The 20,200-nt window shown below is 34.7% G+C and overlaps 1 protein-coding gene across 1 annotated transcript; it reads right to left on the reverse strand.

Moving 5' to 3' along the window:
* Positions 1-18,723: 18,723 nt before the first annotated feature.
* LOC120355199 lies at positions 18,724-19,695 on the reverse strand. Its single transcript, XM_039443532.1, has one exon. It carries the CDS (start codon positions 19,693-19,695, stop codon positions 18,724-18,726), a length of 972 nt encoding a protein of 323 aa, XP_039299466.1.
* Between the last annotated feature and the right edge of the window lie 505 nt (positions 19,696-20,200).

Below are 20,200 nucleotides of genomic sequence, written 5' to 3' on the forward strand. Positions count from 1 at the left end.
CAGCTGTTTAAAGTCTAGAACTTAGCTCAATCCCGAGCTCGGAAACCGTCCCTTAAAATATTTTTATGGTAAACTTCATTCGCATTGATCTGGCAAAAACCCATGCACAATTCTGGGTGATTCACAACCGGACAAAGATAATTCAAGAAACATAAATTCGGGTTGACCGTCACCTTTTCAAGTAATTCATCTAGCACTTCAATCTCAAGGGTTTACTATAAAATGAGGATTATTGACATATCGGAGATGTTATCAATTGACTTATTATAGCATGGTAATCCAAGTCTGAGCAGAAGTAATCTATGATTAAGCCTGGTGTATAGACTAGATTTTTTTTAAGATTTCGTCTTGGAGACTCCAGGAGGGAGTATAAGACAAGGCATTCTTATGAATACTCAAATTCCATACAGTACAGAACAGTCAAAGTGTATAAATCACCAATCCATACGGAATAGTCAAGTGAAATAGATGGTGATGTTCTTGGTTGTGTGGTATAATAGCAAGTTCCGTTGAAGCGGCGACAAACCAGTTCAACTGAAACAGGAGAAAAAAGCGATCAGAAACAACAGCAAAATACCAAGGAATAATAAGCTTTTAATGAAATTTGTTATTACTTCATTACAAGGCATATAAGTGATGAAATTATTAAATATTGAATATGAAATATTAATATATGAAATTTCTTGTAACCGGTGGAGGGTTTTATAAGCCTCTTCAACTCACACCGTACATAAAATTATGTAGCCGAGAATCTCTCTATACGATGACTTAGTTAATTTTCCAAAATATGAAATATATAAAAATACATGTGGTTCGATAGACATTATACTACTGCTGCGCGAGGTATATCGAGGGGATGTTTCTTCTCTTCAATAATATTTGCAAAAATTATACTGCTATGAAATATCTTTTGAATCCTTCATTGGTTTGGGAGCTTATAGTGGGTTCGTTCATTCAAATGCACAGATTATTATCATTATTCAATTGTCACCTAGTTTAGCAACTAGCAAGTAGCAACTACGAGCCAGGAACTACAATGGAAAATATTAATAAAATTTAACTTCAGGCTTAATAAACTAATCAAAACTAATAAATAAAATCATGTCACATTTCAAATTTTCAAACAAAACAAAGTTACAAAGTTATTCAGCAATCAATTCAGGTCAAGAAGGCATATTCAATTTTTAATTTCAATACTTGGGTACTTGCTAACTTGCTGCAACTACTGTAGGTTTGGGCCTCGGTCATTCTATGAATTTTGAGCTATATAAGAAAACAACAAGGGTTTGGCACTAACCATTTTAACAATATTCAAACTTGGACTCTTCAGAAACACTCACATACAATTTAAGAAAACTCACTATATTTATATGGGAAATTGACCCATTCAGAGGACCGAGGCTCGCACACCGTTACCCGATGTTTTTCCGGTTACGTCTCAATTCGGACTGTGGCCTTCTCACTGAAAATTATTCCCCTTCCACTAGCATTGAGCATAACTTTCAGTGGAAAAGCCAAAGCTGCAAAAAAATCAACGTTTGTACAATTCCCAAATACAGAAGCTTTTTCGACATGAAATTGTAATTGCGTATTTGAAAAATACTCGAAAATTGCTTTAATTTCGACAACTAAGCAACAAGTTAGCAAATTCAATAAAAACATGGTCAATTCTCACACTAAAAGCTCAAGGTTCAACACAAGGTAAAAATCAAAGTTCATTCAGTTCAATAACCTGCAAAAGAATATAAGATACACAGAAAAAACAACTACAATAAAATCCACTCAATATCACACTATTACATTTTTCAACAATATAAGTATGAAATATTCTCAATACAGACAATTAAAACTTACAAAACTACAATATGAGATATCCAAAAACTGTATAAAGATTTCCCTTTTGACACTGCCAACTGAATGAAATTTTGTAAGTTGTGATTACAGTAGGAAATAAATTCTTGTTAGGATGTAGTAAGCTTAATGAGCTCACCCATCATCTTTCGTTTATCATCACTGCTCATATATTTTCTATGATATGCACAACCATTCTATAGTGAGGTCCACGTTATAATGGCAGTGGATAAAAATAGCAAAACAACGTTGCCGATCCTCTGTCTTGTCAATGCCTTCTATAGACGGTAGCTAATACAGGTTTATTGATATAATATTAACTGTCAATTCTTGTTTAATATATTCAATTTCATTTTATTAAGCTCGAAAATATATTTTCCAATGATTTCATACTGAATTTTAATGATGAAGATGAAATATTTTGTAAATCTATTATTAATTCAACATTGTTAACAGACAATCTGGCAACAGAGCAAAGCGAGAAAAAGATAGCGCTATCTGTTTTGTTGAATGATAGACAAGGATAGCAATACCATTGCTAATCAAACACTGCCATTAAAACGTGGACCTCACTATAGGAAGTTGAGTGGTCGCTGAAGAGAATGAATTATTATTCTTTGTAAGCAGGATTATACCAGGGTAATCTTTTTCAACCTCCGATCTCATATCATAAGACACAGACGAGCGATAGGGGGGCAACTTTCACATATGACCTTGAGAGGTTGTGAATGAAAGTACTACATAAATTCGCTCCTGGATTTTGGAAGATTTTGTGTTATAAATAGTCACGGATAAGTACAAATTTTGTGTTTATTTCATTATTAATTGTTTCTTGATCACGTTTTATCATTTTGTTTTAGATTTTAATTCTTAATTCTATTTTAAAAAGCCAAACACCGTTTAGAGGTTAGTTTGAGGTTAGGTTTTCAAGATTTAAAAATAAACATAGTTAGTTTACTTGACTAAAATAATAACCAAATTAAAATCCTATCATTTATAAATCAATTATTATTATTGCAAGTAATATAATTTCTTAGATAGGAAGATGAGCTCAAGTAAAACACCGAAGGTTAATAATAGAAATGTAAACATAGCAAGAGTACTTACGCGTTCCCAAAACCAAAATTCAAAAACGCCAAAACCAAAAACCCCAGTTCTTCAAACTACTTTAGCCGAAAAAGTTGCTCAACTACAAAGTAGCCACACTAATTTAAAAAACCAATTAGAAGTAACTTTAAAAACGTCTGAGGAAGAAAGGTTAGGGATGGTTGAAGAAATTAAATCTTTGGAACTGATTATAAAATTACAAGATGAAGACCATAAAAAAGAAATACTAAATCTAAAAAATCAATGTAGTCTAATGTCGGAGGAAATAAAGAAACTAAAATCTAAATTTGATAATACTAAATGTATGATAGAACCTCCGTCCAAATGCAAAAAAATAGAATCTAACCTAAATGATGGGAAATGCTCTGAAAATGGTCGAAATAAAACGTACAGTGAGGTTTTGAAGACAGCAACCAAAAATATAGCTGAGGGAAATAAAGATAGGAAAGGGAGAGTTCTGCTACTGACGTCCAGTCATGGACGTGATTGCAGTGATCTCCTTGATAAAAGATTAAAAAATAAATTTGATGTCTAATGTTTTTTCAAGCCAAGTGCATCAATTAATGCAGTTGTAGAGTCAGCTAGGGAACAAACTAAAGACTTTGATGAAAATGACTATCTAATTGTACTGGGTGGCTCAAATAATATAAATGAACCTAACTTGAATCATCTTCCTCAAGTAACAGAAAAAATCAAGGAAATTGTGCCACTCAGCAAAAAAACAAACTTAATAATAAGTACTATTCCTAATAGGTTTGATAGGCCAGAATTAAATGGAGCAATCAATTCGACAAACAAATCAATCCATAATACAATCAACAGCCTAAAAAATAAGAATTCTAAACAACTGGGGATTTGTTTTCTAAATGAAAGGCTGAGAAGACATAACTTCACTAATCATGGGTTGCATCTAAATCGATCTGGCAAAGTAATCTTTTGTAATAGATTGGCAGAGCTGATTGAAAGCCGTTTGCAATCCTCTGGTTTAAAAACAGTCAAAAAAACAAATGAAATAAAAACACCTAGATGTTGTCAGTTTTCTACACTTTAATTTGGTACACGACCATGGTTTCTACAACATCGACCACAACTCAGTTGAAGTTTTAAAAAAACAAATAACGATTTTTTAGTAAATTGGCTCAAAACAGGGAAAGGGAAATAGCTACAAATGCTAGAGATAGAGTAGCACAAGATGGTAAGGTTTTTAGTATTTATCATCAAAATATTCAGTATCTTCGCAACAAAATTGACAGATTAGAAGTATTTCTTAAACAGGAGGATCCTGACATTGTTATTTTCACAGAGCATGGCTTAAAAATAAAGGAAATAAATCAAGTTAGGATTCCAGGCTATTCACTGAGATCAGAATTTTGTAGAATAGCTCATAGAAGTGGTGGTGTATGTATATTCACTAGCAATGCTAAACATACCCAAACTTATGAACTGGATTTTGTTAAGAGATTTTCTGTTGAGATGGATTTAGAGGTGACGGGACTAAGGTTGAAAATTGATGATCGATTTGAGGTAGCAGTGTTAGGTATCTATAGGTCACCAAATGGAGACTGGCAAAAATTTTGTGAGCTGCTCCATACACTTTTGGAAATTACAACCGCTCGTTTCACAAATGTTATAGTAGTAGGAGATTTCAATACCGATTTTGCCAGGCAGGATAAAATGACAGAGGACATTAGAGATATTATTAATATGAATAATTTAGAAATTAAGGTCCACGAATATACAAGAGTAACTCGAACTTCACAGACAATTATTGATAATATCCTCACAAATATAGAAGGTTGTAATGTCAGGTTAGGTAGCTCAGATCTATCAGATCATAACTATCAAATTTTAGATGTTAAGTTGCAGGGCCAGAATCCAAGCAGAAAAAAAACTTTTGTGAAAGAAATTCAGCAATATGAGCTAGGAAATATAAATTGTTTGAAGCAGGAACTGCTTCAAGAGAATTGGAGTAGTGTTTATAACAGTTGTAACCTAAATTACAAATATAAGCAATTCATTGATACTCTAAGATTTCACATTAGTGTATGCTGTCCGATAAAAAAAGTCAAAGTAAAAAGTAAATTAAACAAAGTAGATGAATGGATAACTGAAGATATCCTTACTCAAAGAAATATTGTTAGGGAAGCTTATGAGGAATTTAAATTAGTGAGGGATGTTCCGAGTGAGGTCAAATACAAATGTCTAAAGAAAAACTATGCAAAAGAAGTGAGGAAAGCTAAGTGTAAGAAAACAGCTGAAATATTAACAACTAGTACCAATTTTAACTCTGCTGTTTGGGAGGTAATTAATAGAAATAGGAGAGCAGCTCAAAAGGATACAGTTACTATTGTCCCTAGGATAATCGATGAACATGGAAATTATATGGATGATAGTATAGACATTGTAACTTTTTCAATAAATATTATCAACAGGTTGCATATAATCTCCAAAAGTCACTGAACACTAATACTTATAATACAACTACATTAAATGCTGAGCCAATTGAAAAGGTATTTAAATTTCATCCATTATCAAGAGATGAGTTGTCAAGAATAATAAAAAATTTGAATAACAAAAAAACAGTAGGATTGGATGGGGTCTCAAGCAAAATTTTAAAAGAATGTGAAAATGAATTACTGGACCCTTTATTGCATCTCCTTAATACTTCACTAGAGCAGGGTATTTTCCCTGATGATCTGAAACAAGGAAAAATTTTGCCAATTTTCAAGAGCGGTGATTCTGAAAGAGTTGAAAATTATAGACCCATTAGTATTCTAAATGTAATAAGTAAAATTTTTGAAAGAGTAGTTTTAAATAGGTTATTGATGCACCTGGAAGAAATTAATTTCATATGTGATGAACAGCATGGGTTCCAGAAAGGGAAATCTACTAAGACTGCAATAGTATCCCTTGTTGAAAGACTAATAGATATAATAGATTCAGGTGAGAAGGCAGCCGCAATATTTCTTGATTTATCCAAAGCTTTTGATTGTGTGAACCATAGAATATTATTGGAAATACTAAAAACTGTAGGTGTGAATGGTATAGAACTAAAATGGTTTGAATCATATCTCATAGGTAGAAACCAGTGTGTTGAGCCTACCAAGGTGGATGGGAATGAAATAGTAAAAATTAAATCTCAAAAACTGGAGGTCCAGGCTGGAGTACCTCAAGGCTCAATTCTGGGTCCCTTACTGTTTCTGTTGTATGTGAACCAATTACCAAAAGAGTTAAAAGATCACAGAGCTCTGTTGTTTGCTGATGACACATCGCTTATCTTTAACAATTATTTATTAGATAGTCTAGAAATAAATGCTTTTACTGGAGTACAGTCAATTGTCCAATTCTTGAAGCAAAGGCAATTAACAATAAATAGTAAGAAATGTCAATTCCTACAATTCAAAAGTAAATATAATTCAGTAGAGGATAGAGAAATAAATGTGTTTGTAGAGGAAAATGAATTAGACCAAGAAGAGAAAGTAGCATTCTTGGGAATTTTATTGGATAGGAAATTAACATGGCATCCTTACATTGAGAGGATATGTAATAAGATATCATCTGGGGTATTTGTCCTGCGGCAGCTTGCTAGGCTGAATGATAAAAAACTACTGTTAACTGCTTACCATGGACTTATACTATCTCATATTAGGTATGCTATTTTAGTATGGGGTAATTCATCTCAACAAAATATGGACAGAGTGTTTAAGATTCAAAAGAAGGCACTCAGATGTATAGAGAAAGGGAATAGGTTAGACTCTTGTAGGCCTTTATTCAAAAAGCTTGGTCTATTAACTGTGCCATCTTTGTATGTATATGAAGTTGTAATGCATGTGAAAAAGAGTGGTGTGATCCAGAATTCAGATGTTCATGAGTATAATACGCGAAACAGAGCAGATTATCATATAATGGGTCACAATAGTAGGTTATTTGAACAAAAACCAGATTATATTGGTAGGAAATTTTATAACAAGCTACCTCAAATCTTGAAAAGTAATGATGATTTGAAGATTTTCAAAAAACAAATGAAAAAATATTTAGTTGATAAAGCTTTTTATAGTGTACAAGAATTCCTTTCAAACCTAAACTAGGTTGAACTACTTAGTGTTAGAATTATTATGTAATAACATGACTTGTCTTATACTCCATGACTGGAGTCTTTAGGACGTAATCTTAAAAAAAAAAAAAAAAAAAAAAGAGCTGAACAGTTTAATATCATTCCCACCAAACGCCCTGTGATCGATGCGGCCGGATCGTCAATTTTTGTCGAGTTATAGAACCACAAACATGGCCGCCTAACTTGAGTCTGCTGCTAAGTTAGTGCTAGTTACGTAGCGTTATTAGTTTTTGCAAGCAAAATGCAAAAGTTCAGCATAAATCTAAAAAATATTTTCATAATGAGTGGTTACCGGAAATCAGATGCATTTATTTTGAGTACCAAGTACTAAATGAAGTAACGTGAGTAATCAAAGTATCGTTTGTATTGAATACGGTAAGTAGTGAGGGATAATGGCTGCATCAAGTAGACGCTTAATACTAACATAACGATATCACTGAAGAGAGAAAGAAACCGAGAATTAACGGGCCGTTCGTAAGATTTAGAGCCAAGCCATATGAGACGTTTTTCAGACGAGTCGACAGGGCAGGAAGCTCTCAGATTGACTGATTGGGTAGGCGTTCGGAAATCAGCTGATAATTAGCCAATTGGTGCTCATTCCAAAAGTGTGCTCATTCCATTGTCCTAAAAAAGCACATTTAATGGGTGGGGCTGGCCCCACCCACTCAACCGTATGCTTTCGAAATGATGCCCAAAATGTGCTCTTAGAATATGCACTTTAAAAAAAATGTGCCCATTCCCTTGCCCTAAAAAAAGCCCCTGAAAAGGGGCCAGCTTCAAGCCAGCCTCACCCACTCAAGCGAATGATTTGAGAGTGGTACCAAAAAAATGTGCTCTCAGAATATGCACTTTGAAAAAAATGTGCTGATCACCCTCACTGTGAAACCGAGTTTAAAAATCTGGTGTGGTACACTCACACAACTTTCCTTGCTCATATTTGAAACTACGATCAGACTTCTGTATATATATATATATATATATATATATATATATATATATATATATATATATATATATATATATATAATGTTTTCAGAGTACTTTTTCTTTGTGTGAAATTCAATGATTTTTTTTTAGTCGTCATTTTTTTAAAGTCGTCAAAACAGCTGTTCTACACATGAAATATCTCGACTATGTGTTCTTTTTATGAACTGCGCTATCTTCCTACCTCATGCACGAGAAGGCGGTTACTAAGTCCATTTCCCAAGGATGGGGTGGACCCCCCATTGGTTACCCAGATGAAGACTCATGCCAGTTCATAGAACTGATAAATAACTATACAGGGTATGATTTGAAAGAAATCGGTCAAGTTATTTTTGAGAAAATCGTGAAAAGCATGGTTTTTTAGTAATTATCCGCCATTTTTCTCAAGAATATTACGGAGCTCCTGCAATTTTCCCAGAAAAAAAAACTCATGTCATTTGATAGGGCTTATGAATGACCCTATCAACTTTCAACTATCAACTATCAACTTATCCATGGTATAAATTTGAAGGAAATCGTTATAGCCGTTTTCGAGAAAACCGTGAAAAACATGGTTTTTTAGTCATTATCCGCCATTTTTCTCAAGAATATTACGGAGCTCCTGAAATTTTCCCAGAAATGAGACTCATGTCATTTGATAGGGCTTATGAATAGCTATCCATGGTATAAATTTGAAGGAAATCGTTATAGCCGTTTTCGAGAAAACCGTGAAAAACATGGATTTTTAGTCATCATCCGCCATTTTTCTCAAGAATATTACGGAGCTCCTGAAATTTTTCCAGAAATGAGACTCATGCCAGTTGATAGGGCTTATAAATAGCTATCCATGGTATGAATTTGAAGGAAATCGTTAGAGCAGTTTTCGAGAAAAAAGTGAAAAACATGGTTTTTTAGTAATTATCCGTCATTTTTCCGCCATCTTGAATTGAATTTTATTGAATTTCTTATTGTCGGATCCTCATGGTATAAGGACCTTGAGTTTAAAATTTCAAGTCAATCGGTTAATTAGGAATGGAGTAATCGTGTTCACAGACATACACACACACACACACACACACACACACACACACACACACACACACACACACACAGACCAACACCAAAAAATCATGTTTTTGGACTCAGGGGACCTTGAAACGTATAGAAAACATGAAATTAGGGTACCTCAAATTTTTTTGGAAAGCAATACTTTCCTTTCCTATGGTAATAGGGCAAGGAAAGTAATAATGACGAGGGGGGTGGTGGTGAACAGTCTGAGCTTAATATCATGGCTACTAGTGAAGCAAATCTTAAGAACAAGGTGTCAAATGAATGTGCTCGTTATGCATTTTCAGAATATGAAGTTTTTAAAAAATGTGCTCATCTCCATTAAATTGAAATTGAACGAATTTCTAAAGTTGTTTGGCGGGGGGCGTCGTGGTGAACATTCTAATCCTTATATCATGGCTTCTCATTAATTACTGATGTCATTAATGAGTTCTATAAAGCTTTACCACATCGTTGGAGAGTATATTTGTTGAACCTTCTAAATAAGGTTTTCAATAGTCAAATAATACCACATGAGTGGTGCAAGATACTAATGTTGTACTACACAAAAAAGGAGATCCCAATGAGCCTAGCAACTATAGAATTATTACCCTAGTTAATACAATTGTGAAAATTCTTACAACAATAGTTGAGATCCGTTTGTCGTTGTGGGCGGAAAATAGCGGTGCTCTTCCAGAAGGACAAAGTGAGTTTAGAAAATATCGAGGCTGCATTGATAACATCTTCGTCTTACACTCAATACTATTTCAAAATGTAGAATTCCGACATAAGACTATCTATGCATTATTTGTGGATTATGAAGCCGCATTCGATGGAGTACCTCATTATGATCTGTGGTACAAGTTGGGAAGGGTGGAAGTGAGTGGTAAGATTATAAGATTCCTTAGTCAGCTTTACAGACAGGCAGAGCTGGTCCATATGAATGTATCTATCCCAGTAGATAGAGGCGTTTTACAGGGGGATTCTATCAGCCCACTTCTCTTCTCTTTGTATATTTCAGACAAAGAACATTACTTTAGAGAGAAAGGTTTATCTGGCATACCTATAGATGATTCCACTGATATTCTAATTCTCTTGTACGCGGATGACATTGTCATCCTTGCAGACAGCCCTTCCGACATGAGAAACAAAATAAAATGCTAGGAGGATTACTGTGAAAGTCTGAAATTGAGGGTCAACATTTCCAAGACCAAGATAATTCCATTTCATAAAGGAAGGTTAAGAAAAAACAGACCCTTCTATTATAAGGGCGATGAAATAGAGGTCTGCAATAGGTCTCACGGTGACATGTAAAATTACTCCCCCATATACAATCAATGATATTTTAGTAGCTTTAAATCTGTGTTCTTGTTATTTTTAAGGAGTCTACATCAAACTATTTCATTTCAATAGTGTTATCCAGAATTCGAAGAAGAGTTGATCAATTGTGTTGATGTTGTAATTGTAATTTATGTATTGTTAGTGTACAACTCTTTGTATGGGGCATGGCCCTTATGGCAAATAAAGCTTATTTATTTATATCATGGCTTCTAGTAGAACACATCTTATGAAAAAGGTATCAAACAAATGTGCTTGGTATGAATTTTCAGAATATGCAGTTTATAAAAAATGTACTCAAATTATCTTATCCCCGAAATTTATAGACTGACGTATAGCCGCCAGCTGTAAAATATAAACACGACCTGAAAGATAAAGAAACCTCAAGGGTTTGAAAGGTGAAATAACTGAATATAACATGGCATATCATTCTAAATATAAGTATATCAGAATCTTCAAAGTTAATCATTATTTTACAGTTTTAAGTAATTAGTGAGTGCTATTTTTAATTAAATTTGGTTTGTAAACAATCTAAATTGGAACTTTTCTGTTTTCAAATGTTTGGACTGGAAATTGGACCTGAATTCAAGTGTATGGAACATAACCTACTTTTTGGACTATTTATAGTGTATGAATCAAAATTCGGGGAAGAAAAAGTTTTGGGCTGTGCATATTAATCCTTCCCCAATCATTTTAAAGAATTGTGTCTTGTTTATCAATAAATAAATAACGTGCGAAGCTCGGTGCCCTGATATTGAGTTATAATAGCTGCAATATTAGGACAATAGTGAACTCCTCATCAATTCTAGTGTATCAAGATCTTGATCAAAAAATTTCAAGTCGACTAAGATACAATTAGCCATAGTAGATAATAAAAATCTGTTGTGAGTTTGAGATTTCCGAATTTTGTAGGTTCCAACTTTGTGAAATTTAAATAGAAAATGAATACCTAACATAAGTCAATGAGTAGATAGAATTTTTTTTCAAACTTATAAAATTTGAAACAGAAACCGAGTAATCTCAATGTAACTGGAAGAGCTCTCCAATGGTTGGAGGACTACCTCTCAAACAGAACTCAATACGTCGAGTTAGACCATCACAAAGAAAACAGCATTATCCAGTATAAATCCTCACCCAGAGCAGTAAACTATTTTTGGTGCAAATATATAATGTAAATATTGTTGGTGAATTGAGTTTTGTAATTTTTTGACAGAAACATTCATTTCTATAGTAGTGACGTCTGTAAGGGTCATATTAACAAACGAGTTCAAATACTGTAGTAGAATGGCGAAGGTGTTGAGCTGAGTGTTGAAAAGTAATGCATCTATCTGAATGCCTCCGCTTCCTTCTACTTTCTGCCTTACCTTCGCCACTCCAATATGTTTCGACCTTTATCCAAGTACTCATTAGTGAACTTCTTAGAAAAGCCATTAGTTCTTATGAGAAGAAGAAGAATTAAACATCAATCTGCCAATCCCGTAAGAACTAGTTCTTTTTTCACGGTTTCTGTTATAAAATTAGAATTGGTCATTATTAACAAGGATCAACAATCAATATTAGATAGATATAAAAAATAAAAGATAGCATAAGAATGAATCCCATGGTATAGGGCGTTTATGTTTCAAATTTCACTGTTTGCTCAAACCGATAGTACACTAAGTTGTTTTTACGAGAAGATATTCGATGCTGGTAGTCTCTCATACTGTGCCGTTCCTACACTCTCACCAGGCCATGAAAGAAAGAGCCACGACACATGAGGCGTTTTTCAGACGGGTCGGCAGGGCAGGAAGCTCTGATTATTAGTTGATTCCCGAACGACATCCCAATCGGAGAGCTTCCTGGACTCGTCCGGAACATACATCATGTGGCTTGGTGCTAATAATCAATAGTAATCGGTTTAAACAAACAGTGAAATTTGAAACATAAACGCTCTATACCATTGGACATCTTCTTAAGCTATTTTTTCTCTAAGGATGTACCGGTATGACATGATTACAAATATCTGCTGCATAAGACGGTGGAAAAAGAAACTTGACAAGTACGATATGCTCTTCCACGAAATTCACTTACTTTAAAAAGTGAATTTCACAATAAATTATAAATAAACTAAAATACACTAACTAATAATATTATGTTAGTTTCCTACTACAGTATATTCATTTCAAAATATTAGCATTGGTTGAATGAGAATAAATTTAACATATTTAATAAGGTGTAAATTAATAAAAACAGTATAGAAACTTGTAGTACCCTTTATTATAAAAAACTTTGAAATATTTCAACGACTAGTTTCGACCCTAACTTAGGTCATTTTCAAGTTGAAATGTTGTTATGGTCGAAACTAGTCGTTGAAATATTTTAAAGTTTTCAATAATAAAGGGTACTACAAGTTTTTATATTGTTTTTATAATTTGTACTAAAGTAGCCCATATAAGTGAAGTGTTTTTAAAAAGGTATGCTGCTGCCTCTCTATAGGTTAATTTGAGTTTTATTTCAATAAGATAAATACAATTTGAAAAAACTGTATATTTACAAATCTTGAAAATTTGAAGAAGGCACTTTAGATATATTTATATTTTTATATTTAGAAACCTTTGAAAAATTAATAGGCTAGGCATGCATAAAATGAACGAATAGAGATATAGAGTTACAACATTAAAATTCAAGAATGAATAATATATGAAAAATACAATTATGTAGAATATTATAGTTACAATTATAAAAGTTGCTAGAAATTAGAAAGTTGAAAATTAAGAACAAAATTTAAAAGAACAAAGCTAAATTACAAACATAAAATTATAAATTAATAAGAAATATATAAAACTAGAATTTTGTACTTGTCTTCCCGATGTCTGAATACTGGAGATAATTACAATAGAATGAAAGCCAAATATAAAAGTACTCTCTCAGTATTCTACAAGTAAGGTAGTGAAATAGATTATAGTTTCTATATACTTTGAGAAACAATTTGAAGCTTGAGAGAATTTTCGAAATAACACTACAGAAAATCATCAGCATGAATGAGAAATACAAATTCTCTATGTATTATGAAGAGTGATGAATCCACAAAAACGGGAGACCACATTGAATATTATAAAACATAAAGTAAGTTGGATTTATTTTTATAAACATGCAATCTATAAGTTTTTAACATTTTCCTAACAAAATAGAATGCTGAAATGATGTTCTTTTCCACATTCTTTCTCCCAATGATCTTTACAATATCAGATCCCAATAGTCTTTCTAAATTCAATCTATTCTACAATCTCTGATCCTATGATTATACTTCCAAATACAGAAAATCAGTTATCATTTATCAACATAACTCAAAATCAGTTTACACTAGTTTTAGCAAATTCATATTTTAGATTCAACCTATTTTACAATCTCTGATCCCATTATTCTATTTCCAAATACAATATGAGAATTCTACGTTACAAAATCGGGTCATACACTTAAAATCCATCATTATTTTGTACCAGTAACTTAACTGAAAATTTTCGCAAATCCTTTCCTTCAAATAAAATTCATGAATAGCATAAAACATAATATAGGTAGTCTATAATAAACAATCCATGTAAATGAAAATTTTTGTAGAATGTTTTTACAAAATCGGATCATAAAAGAGTACCTTTTTCATAGGTGACAACCTTGCCCGTAATAAAAGACTGCGGTAAAGGTATCGACTTATCCTGGAAGCGCCAAGGCAAATACTCGGAGATAAACATGAAAAACTCGTGCAAATTTTTCACCATATTGAGTCGCGCCATCTCATACTTCAAGTCCTCAACCTCCTTCTCGTAGTTTTCTTCTTTTTTGATGACCGTTTTCACCGTAGAACACAACAGATCCACAAATTCCTCTGCCCTCAAACGGGACCGCAGCTTGTAACGGGGTTCTAGCTTCTCAATCAGCCATTTGTAGAGACGTGGAGTCACCCAAACCTCGGGTTTCTTCAGTTTGGGACACTTGTAGTTGACTTTGGCAGCCACAGCCTCGCGATTTCCGTTCACTGCCACCTGATCATCCTCCTTCTCTCTCTCCACCAACGCAGCCACAGAATCACTCTCTCCCTCCACGGTTTTCTTCTTTTTTTTCTGAGCGGCCAATGAAAACGACGGTGTACCGCCGGTTGGGGCCACTAAACGCCGTTTACGCACCGGTAGCGACCTGGGCGCCGGCATTATTTCGTCTAAACCTCGGTTAGATGAGTTCTGATCTGCTCTAGTGGCGTTTACTGTGAAATTCAACGAGTTGTTGACTATCGCTGACGCGTTGATGTCAGTTTGAGGAAGTTGTAAAGGATGAACACGATCTTCCACTACTGGATTTCATCTCTCTCTATCTCCACTTGGACTCGATCTTCCACTACTGGATACCTACTCGCTCTATCTCCACTTGGACTCGATCTTCCACTACTGGATACCTACTCGCTCTATCTCCACTTGGACCAGATCTCCCATTACCAGTTCTTCCTCAATCTTCATCTTATTCACCATTAGGATTATTCATCACCGAAACTCCACACATCTACATCTTATTGTGTTTAGTGAATTTCTGAACTAGTGCTTTAAATAGTGAAGGGAGCCGAACTGTCAAGGCATACTGAATGCACTCGAATCAAGAGACTTTTTCATTTAGGTTAAGTTTTATCAGTTTCATCCCCATTTCCCCCGTCATGTGTCGTTCTGAGGTCGGTTCACGATTGGTCTGCTGCTTCCATGATGCCTCTTACTGACACGTCAGCTTGCTCGCCCTCAAGTAGGTATGATTATTTCAATAATAGTAATAATGACGCAGGTACGTTTCTAGCAAATAAGCTCCACTCTTTCAAAAAACTTTTCAAGGCTGCTCACCTTAACGTACAATCCCTCAGTTGCCACATTGATGAACTCAGAGCAATCTTCCGTTTTCAGGACTTCAATATAATCGGAATTTCCGAATCATTTTTGAAGCCTAGTATTACATCAAATTTTGTTGCATTGCCTGGATATAATCTTTTCCGGAATGATAGATTAAATAAAGCTTGTGGGGGTGTAGCAATTTATGTGAAAGATGGTATGAAAACAAAAGTTTTAATCACATCTAAACAAGAGTATTGTTCCAGACCAGAGTTTATGCTACTTGAATTATCCTTATCTAGTAATGATAAATTACTCGTTGGTATCTGTTATCGCCCACCAAAAATAGGTCATTTCACAGATTTCGAAAATGCCTTGCTTTCTCTTATGCCTTGTTATAACCGTATACTAGTTATGGGGGATATGAACACCGACTTGAACATGACGAATCGTAACTTTGACTACTTCCAACTGACTACAATTTTCCAATGCTTAAACATGACTATTTTACCCCTCGATCCAACTCATCATACTAATGAATCAGACACACTCATTGACCTTCTCATTGTTAGTGATCCCAATGAGGTTGTTCAAGCAGGCCAAATCTCAGTCCCAGCTATTTCTAGACATGATTTGATCTACTGTGTACTTTCCCATAAGATACCCAAGCCAGAACAGAAAATTATCACTTATAGAGACTTCAAAAACTTTGATGAAGCTGCCTTCCTGACTGATGTGGCTCAGACTCCATGGCATCAAATTGAAGCATTACCCTCAGTTGATGACATGGTCAAGACTTTCGAGAATTGGACTTGACTTTGTATGACAAACATGCACCTTATGTGACAAGGAGGATTAATAGAAAACGACGAGTACCGTGGATGACTGAAGACATACTTAAGATGATGGGACGTAGAGACAAAGCACATAGAAAATTTAAAAAGACATTTGACTTGGACAGTTTGATAGAGTATAGGAGCCTTAGAAATAGGGTTAAACAGGAATTACGGAACTTAAAGATTAGGTACTTGAATTCGTTTATGACAAACAATAGACAAGACTCTAAATCACTTTGGCAGGGAATAAAAGAATTCGGGCTTGGCAAACAGAAATCGAATCCACAAATTGACTTACCATTGAATAATATAAATGACCATTTCGTTTCACACTCTAACCAACGCGACGAAGTTGTCATTGCTAATCATATAGATGATCTTGAAGAGCAGGTTACAAACTTAGATTTACCAATCACTGATCAATTTCATTTCCATCCAATCTCAGAAGAAGACACTTTCAGAGCAATTCAACGTATTCATAGTAATGCTACGGGTGTAGACAAAATTCCTATTAAATTTATCAAGAATATGTTATTTGCTGTTTTACCAACCATTACATACATTTTCAACAAGTCACTTGAAGAAGGCATTTTCCCTGAAAACTGGAAGTTTGCTCTGGTTCGCCCTCTAAATAAAGTTCCATCACCCAATAAAGTTGAGGATTTTAGACCAATCAGTATTTTACCTGCATTGTCCAAAGTGCTAGAAAGACTCATTCATGCTCAAGTTGTAAAATTTCTAGACAACAATAGTAAGCTTCATAACTTTCAATCAGGCTTTAGAAAATTCCATTCAACTGAGACAGCTCTGCTTCGTGTCACTGATGATATAAGGTTAGCTGTGGACCACAGAAAATGCACCATCCTCACCCTATTTGATTTTTCTAAAGCATTCGATACTGTTGATCATACAGTCCTTCTGAATAAGTTGGCTATTCTTGGTTTCAGTCGCAACTCGTTAGTTTGGTTTAAATCCTATCTATTAGGTAGGAAACAATGTGTATCTGTCGGTGACAAAAAGTCAACTTGGAAAAACGTTATGCATGGAGTACCACAAGGTTCAATTTTAGGCCCTCTCCTCTTCACTTTGTATGCTAATGACCTTTCTTCCATTATCAAATTCTCCAGTTTCCATACTTATGCAGACGACCTTCAAATCTATTTAAGCTGTCCCATAACAAAAATTAATGAAACAGTTGGAATAATGAATCAGGATATCAATTCGATAGTGGAATGGACGAAGAAAAATGGCCTTAAGCTTAATCCCATCAAAACACAACCCATTATAATTGGATATTCTCGTCTTATAAACAATATTGACCTTGAATCGATTCACAAAATTAGTGTAGACGGTAATGACATTCCTTACTGTAGCTCAGTTAAAAATTTAGGCATTATTATGAATAATACTCTTGACTGGTCAGAACAAGTGAACAAAACTTGTAAAAAGGTATTCTCAGTCATGCATGCATTGAAGAAAATGCACGATATCCTCCCTAGAAACATTAAATTATTATTGGTTCAATCTCTCATCTTCCCACATTTAATGTATTGTAATTCTGTTCTTAACGATATGCAAGTCACTCTGAATGATAAACTACAGCGTTGCCAAAATTATTGTCTACGTTTCGTCTACTCTCTCCAACGCCATGATCATATCACCCCAGCCCACATTGCTAGTTCAACATTGAAGCTTCCCGATCAGAGGCTTTTTCGAATAGTCAAGCTTGTTAGAGATATCTTGAAATACGGTAATCCGAACTATTTTAAAGATGATTTCAAATTTGTCTCTGAAGGTAGGAGGATAGATGCTTCACATACTAGAACCGGAGAAAGTACTTTAAGGATACCCAATCATCGAACTACTATTTTCACAAAATCCTTCTTAGTCAGTGCCTGTCGTGCATGGAATACACTTCCTGTTTCTATCAGGTCTATCGAGAGCCGAGCGAGCTTCAACCTGACTTTAAAAAAACATATTTTGGAGCAAATGACTGAAACTGTCCAACCCTAGAACGATCACATGACAACCATCCCTCACCCATTCCACCAATATAAACCTTTAAACCATGTTATAGAACGAATTGTATATATATATATTATATAAACTCATGTTATTTCAATTATCCACTGCATACTGCTGTATATTACTGAAATTTGATAACCCTGATCTACTTTCAGCCTACTTCATTTTATTAATCAATTATTTGATCTTATCTACCTATATAATTATTTTACTTTATCAATTTTCTGTTTTTTTTCTCTTCAATATTCATATTGATTAAAACTTTTACAATATTTCCATTAATAAATAAATCCTTAGTTTAAATAACGAAATTAACGTTTTGGTAGAGAGTTAGTGGGGAGGATATTTTTATTATTCTTCCCAAAGAATGGACATTGATATGTCCAAAGCTCCGCCAATTTATGTAGATGCATAACAATATGATTATTATCTATAGTTATTATATTACAAATTGCTTTTTCATATCATATACAGTTCTATAGTTATTTTCCTAGTCTATATTATGTAAATTCATCTATAATTTTGCTGTATTGTAAGCTATTGTATATAAGTGTATAAGCCAGTATATATTGTAATCTACATAAATAAAGTACTCAATCAATCAATCAATCCTATATCGCAAACTCCTGTTACCAACTTCCCCTTCATCTCTCTGAGAACCATTGATTACATCCATGGACACATCACGGTCCCTATTTTCATTCTCTTCTTCCGGAGTCACACTTTTGTTGACATCTTCTCTTCCCCTCTTACCTCTCCTCCGTTCTCCTCTTTGTGTATCATTCACAATATCATCACCACTCTTGGAACTTTCTTTTAAACCTACCACTTGAGACACATTGATATCCTCCCCTCTTTGTCCATTCTCTTTTGAACCATTATCTTCAACCTTACTTCTATCAGCCTCTTCACGCATCCTATTTCTTAAACTTGCCAACAATATATTCATCAGATCCTCATCTCCATTCTTCAGTTCTTTATCCACGTTCTTCTCTGTTTGACTATTAGCGTTACTCACATTGGCTTGCACATCTCTCCCACTCCCATCAACTTCCTCATCCTCTTGTAGGCCCAAAGGTTGTTCCGAGCCATCTAACAGCTTCTGAGAACCATCTAAATTATTTCCAGACGTATCTTTCCCAGAACTACTATCGCTGAACAGCTCTTTGGCTGCGGAACTACGTTTTTCACCTGTTTTTCCAGAGCTATTCAGTTCTTTTTCTACCGCCGGTTTATTCCCACTCCTCAAAGACCGGTTGCTTTTATCTAAAACACCACTATTAGATTTATTCACTGATCTATTACCATTTCTCAAAGACCTACTGTTTCTATCTGAAACTCCACTATCATCACGACTCCTCAATGATCTGTTATTCTTTTCCGATACAGCACTGTTATTAAGACTTCTTAAGGACCGGTCGTTCCTATCTGACAAAGCTACCTCCTTCAGAGGCGATATTCTCAACGCTTCATCTACATTCGGTTCCAACAAATTTTTCCCCGACATATTCATCACATCTAAACCGTCCAAAATCTTCCCCAGATTCGGTACACCTTCCCCAGTTTTATCCATATCCAAAAACTGCGGTGTAAATGGCCTACTTCTGCTACGCTACGCTCTATTCTCTCACAAGTGAAATTCAGAGTGCTTTTAAGGCAGGTGATGCTTTGGCCCTGACAGTTTTTGACCTAAAATTTGGGATGTCATTGTTATATCCATGCTCATACAAGCACTGCTCTTCAAAGACGCTGAGCTTTGATTGTGACATTCAATTACCACACTATTGTTTTCGGTAGACAAGTGGTATTCCAAGAGTAGACTGGATTGTTCGTTAGAGCAACCTACCCCACCATCACGATTTTTTTGTTGAATTTTATCCTGATCTCCTTTCCCCCCTGATTTTGCACTTCCCACCACCTGTTTTTCCTCTTTCTCCTCTTCTTCACCATCCTCGTCAACCTCTTCATCTAGGGAATCCTCACCCCCAACTTCCCCCTCAGATTGGATCACTAGTGACACACTCTTATTGCCCCCCCCTTCTTCTGCCTCAGATTCATCCGACTCATCCACCGAGTTT

This window comes from Nilaparvata lugens, chromosome Y (assembly GCF_014356525.2).
Source record: "Nilaparvata lugens isolate BPH chromosome Y, ASM1435652v1, whole genome shotgun sequence".
Classification (NCBI taxonomy): domain Eukaryota; kingdom Metazoa; phylum Arthropoda; class Insecta; order Hemiptera; family Delphacidae; genus Nilaparvata; species Nilaparvata lugens.

Bases quoted from the DNA above. Each gene is read 5' to 3' on its own strand.
- LOC120355199 (XM_039443532.1), bottom strand. From the start codon at position 19,695: ATGGATAAAACTGGGGAAGGTGTACCGAATCTGGGGAAGATTTTGGAC.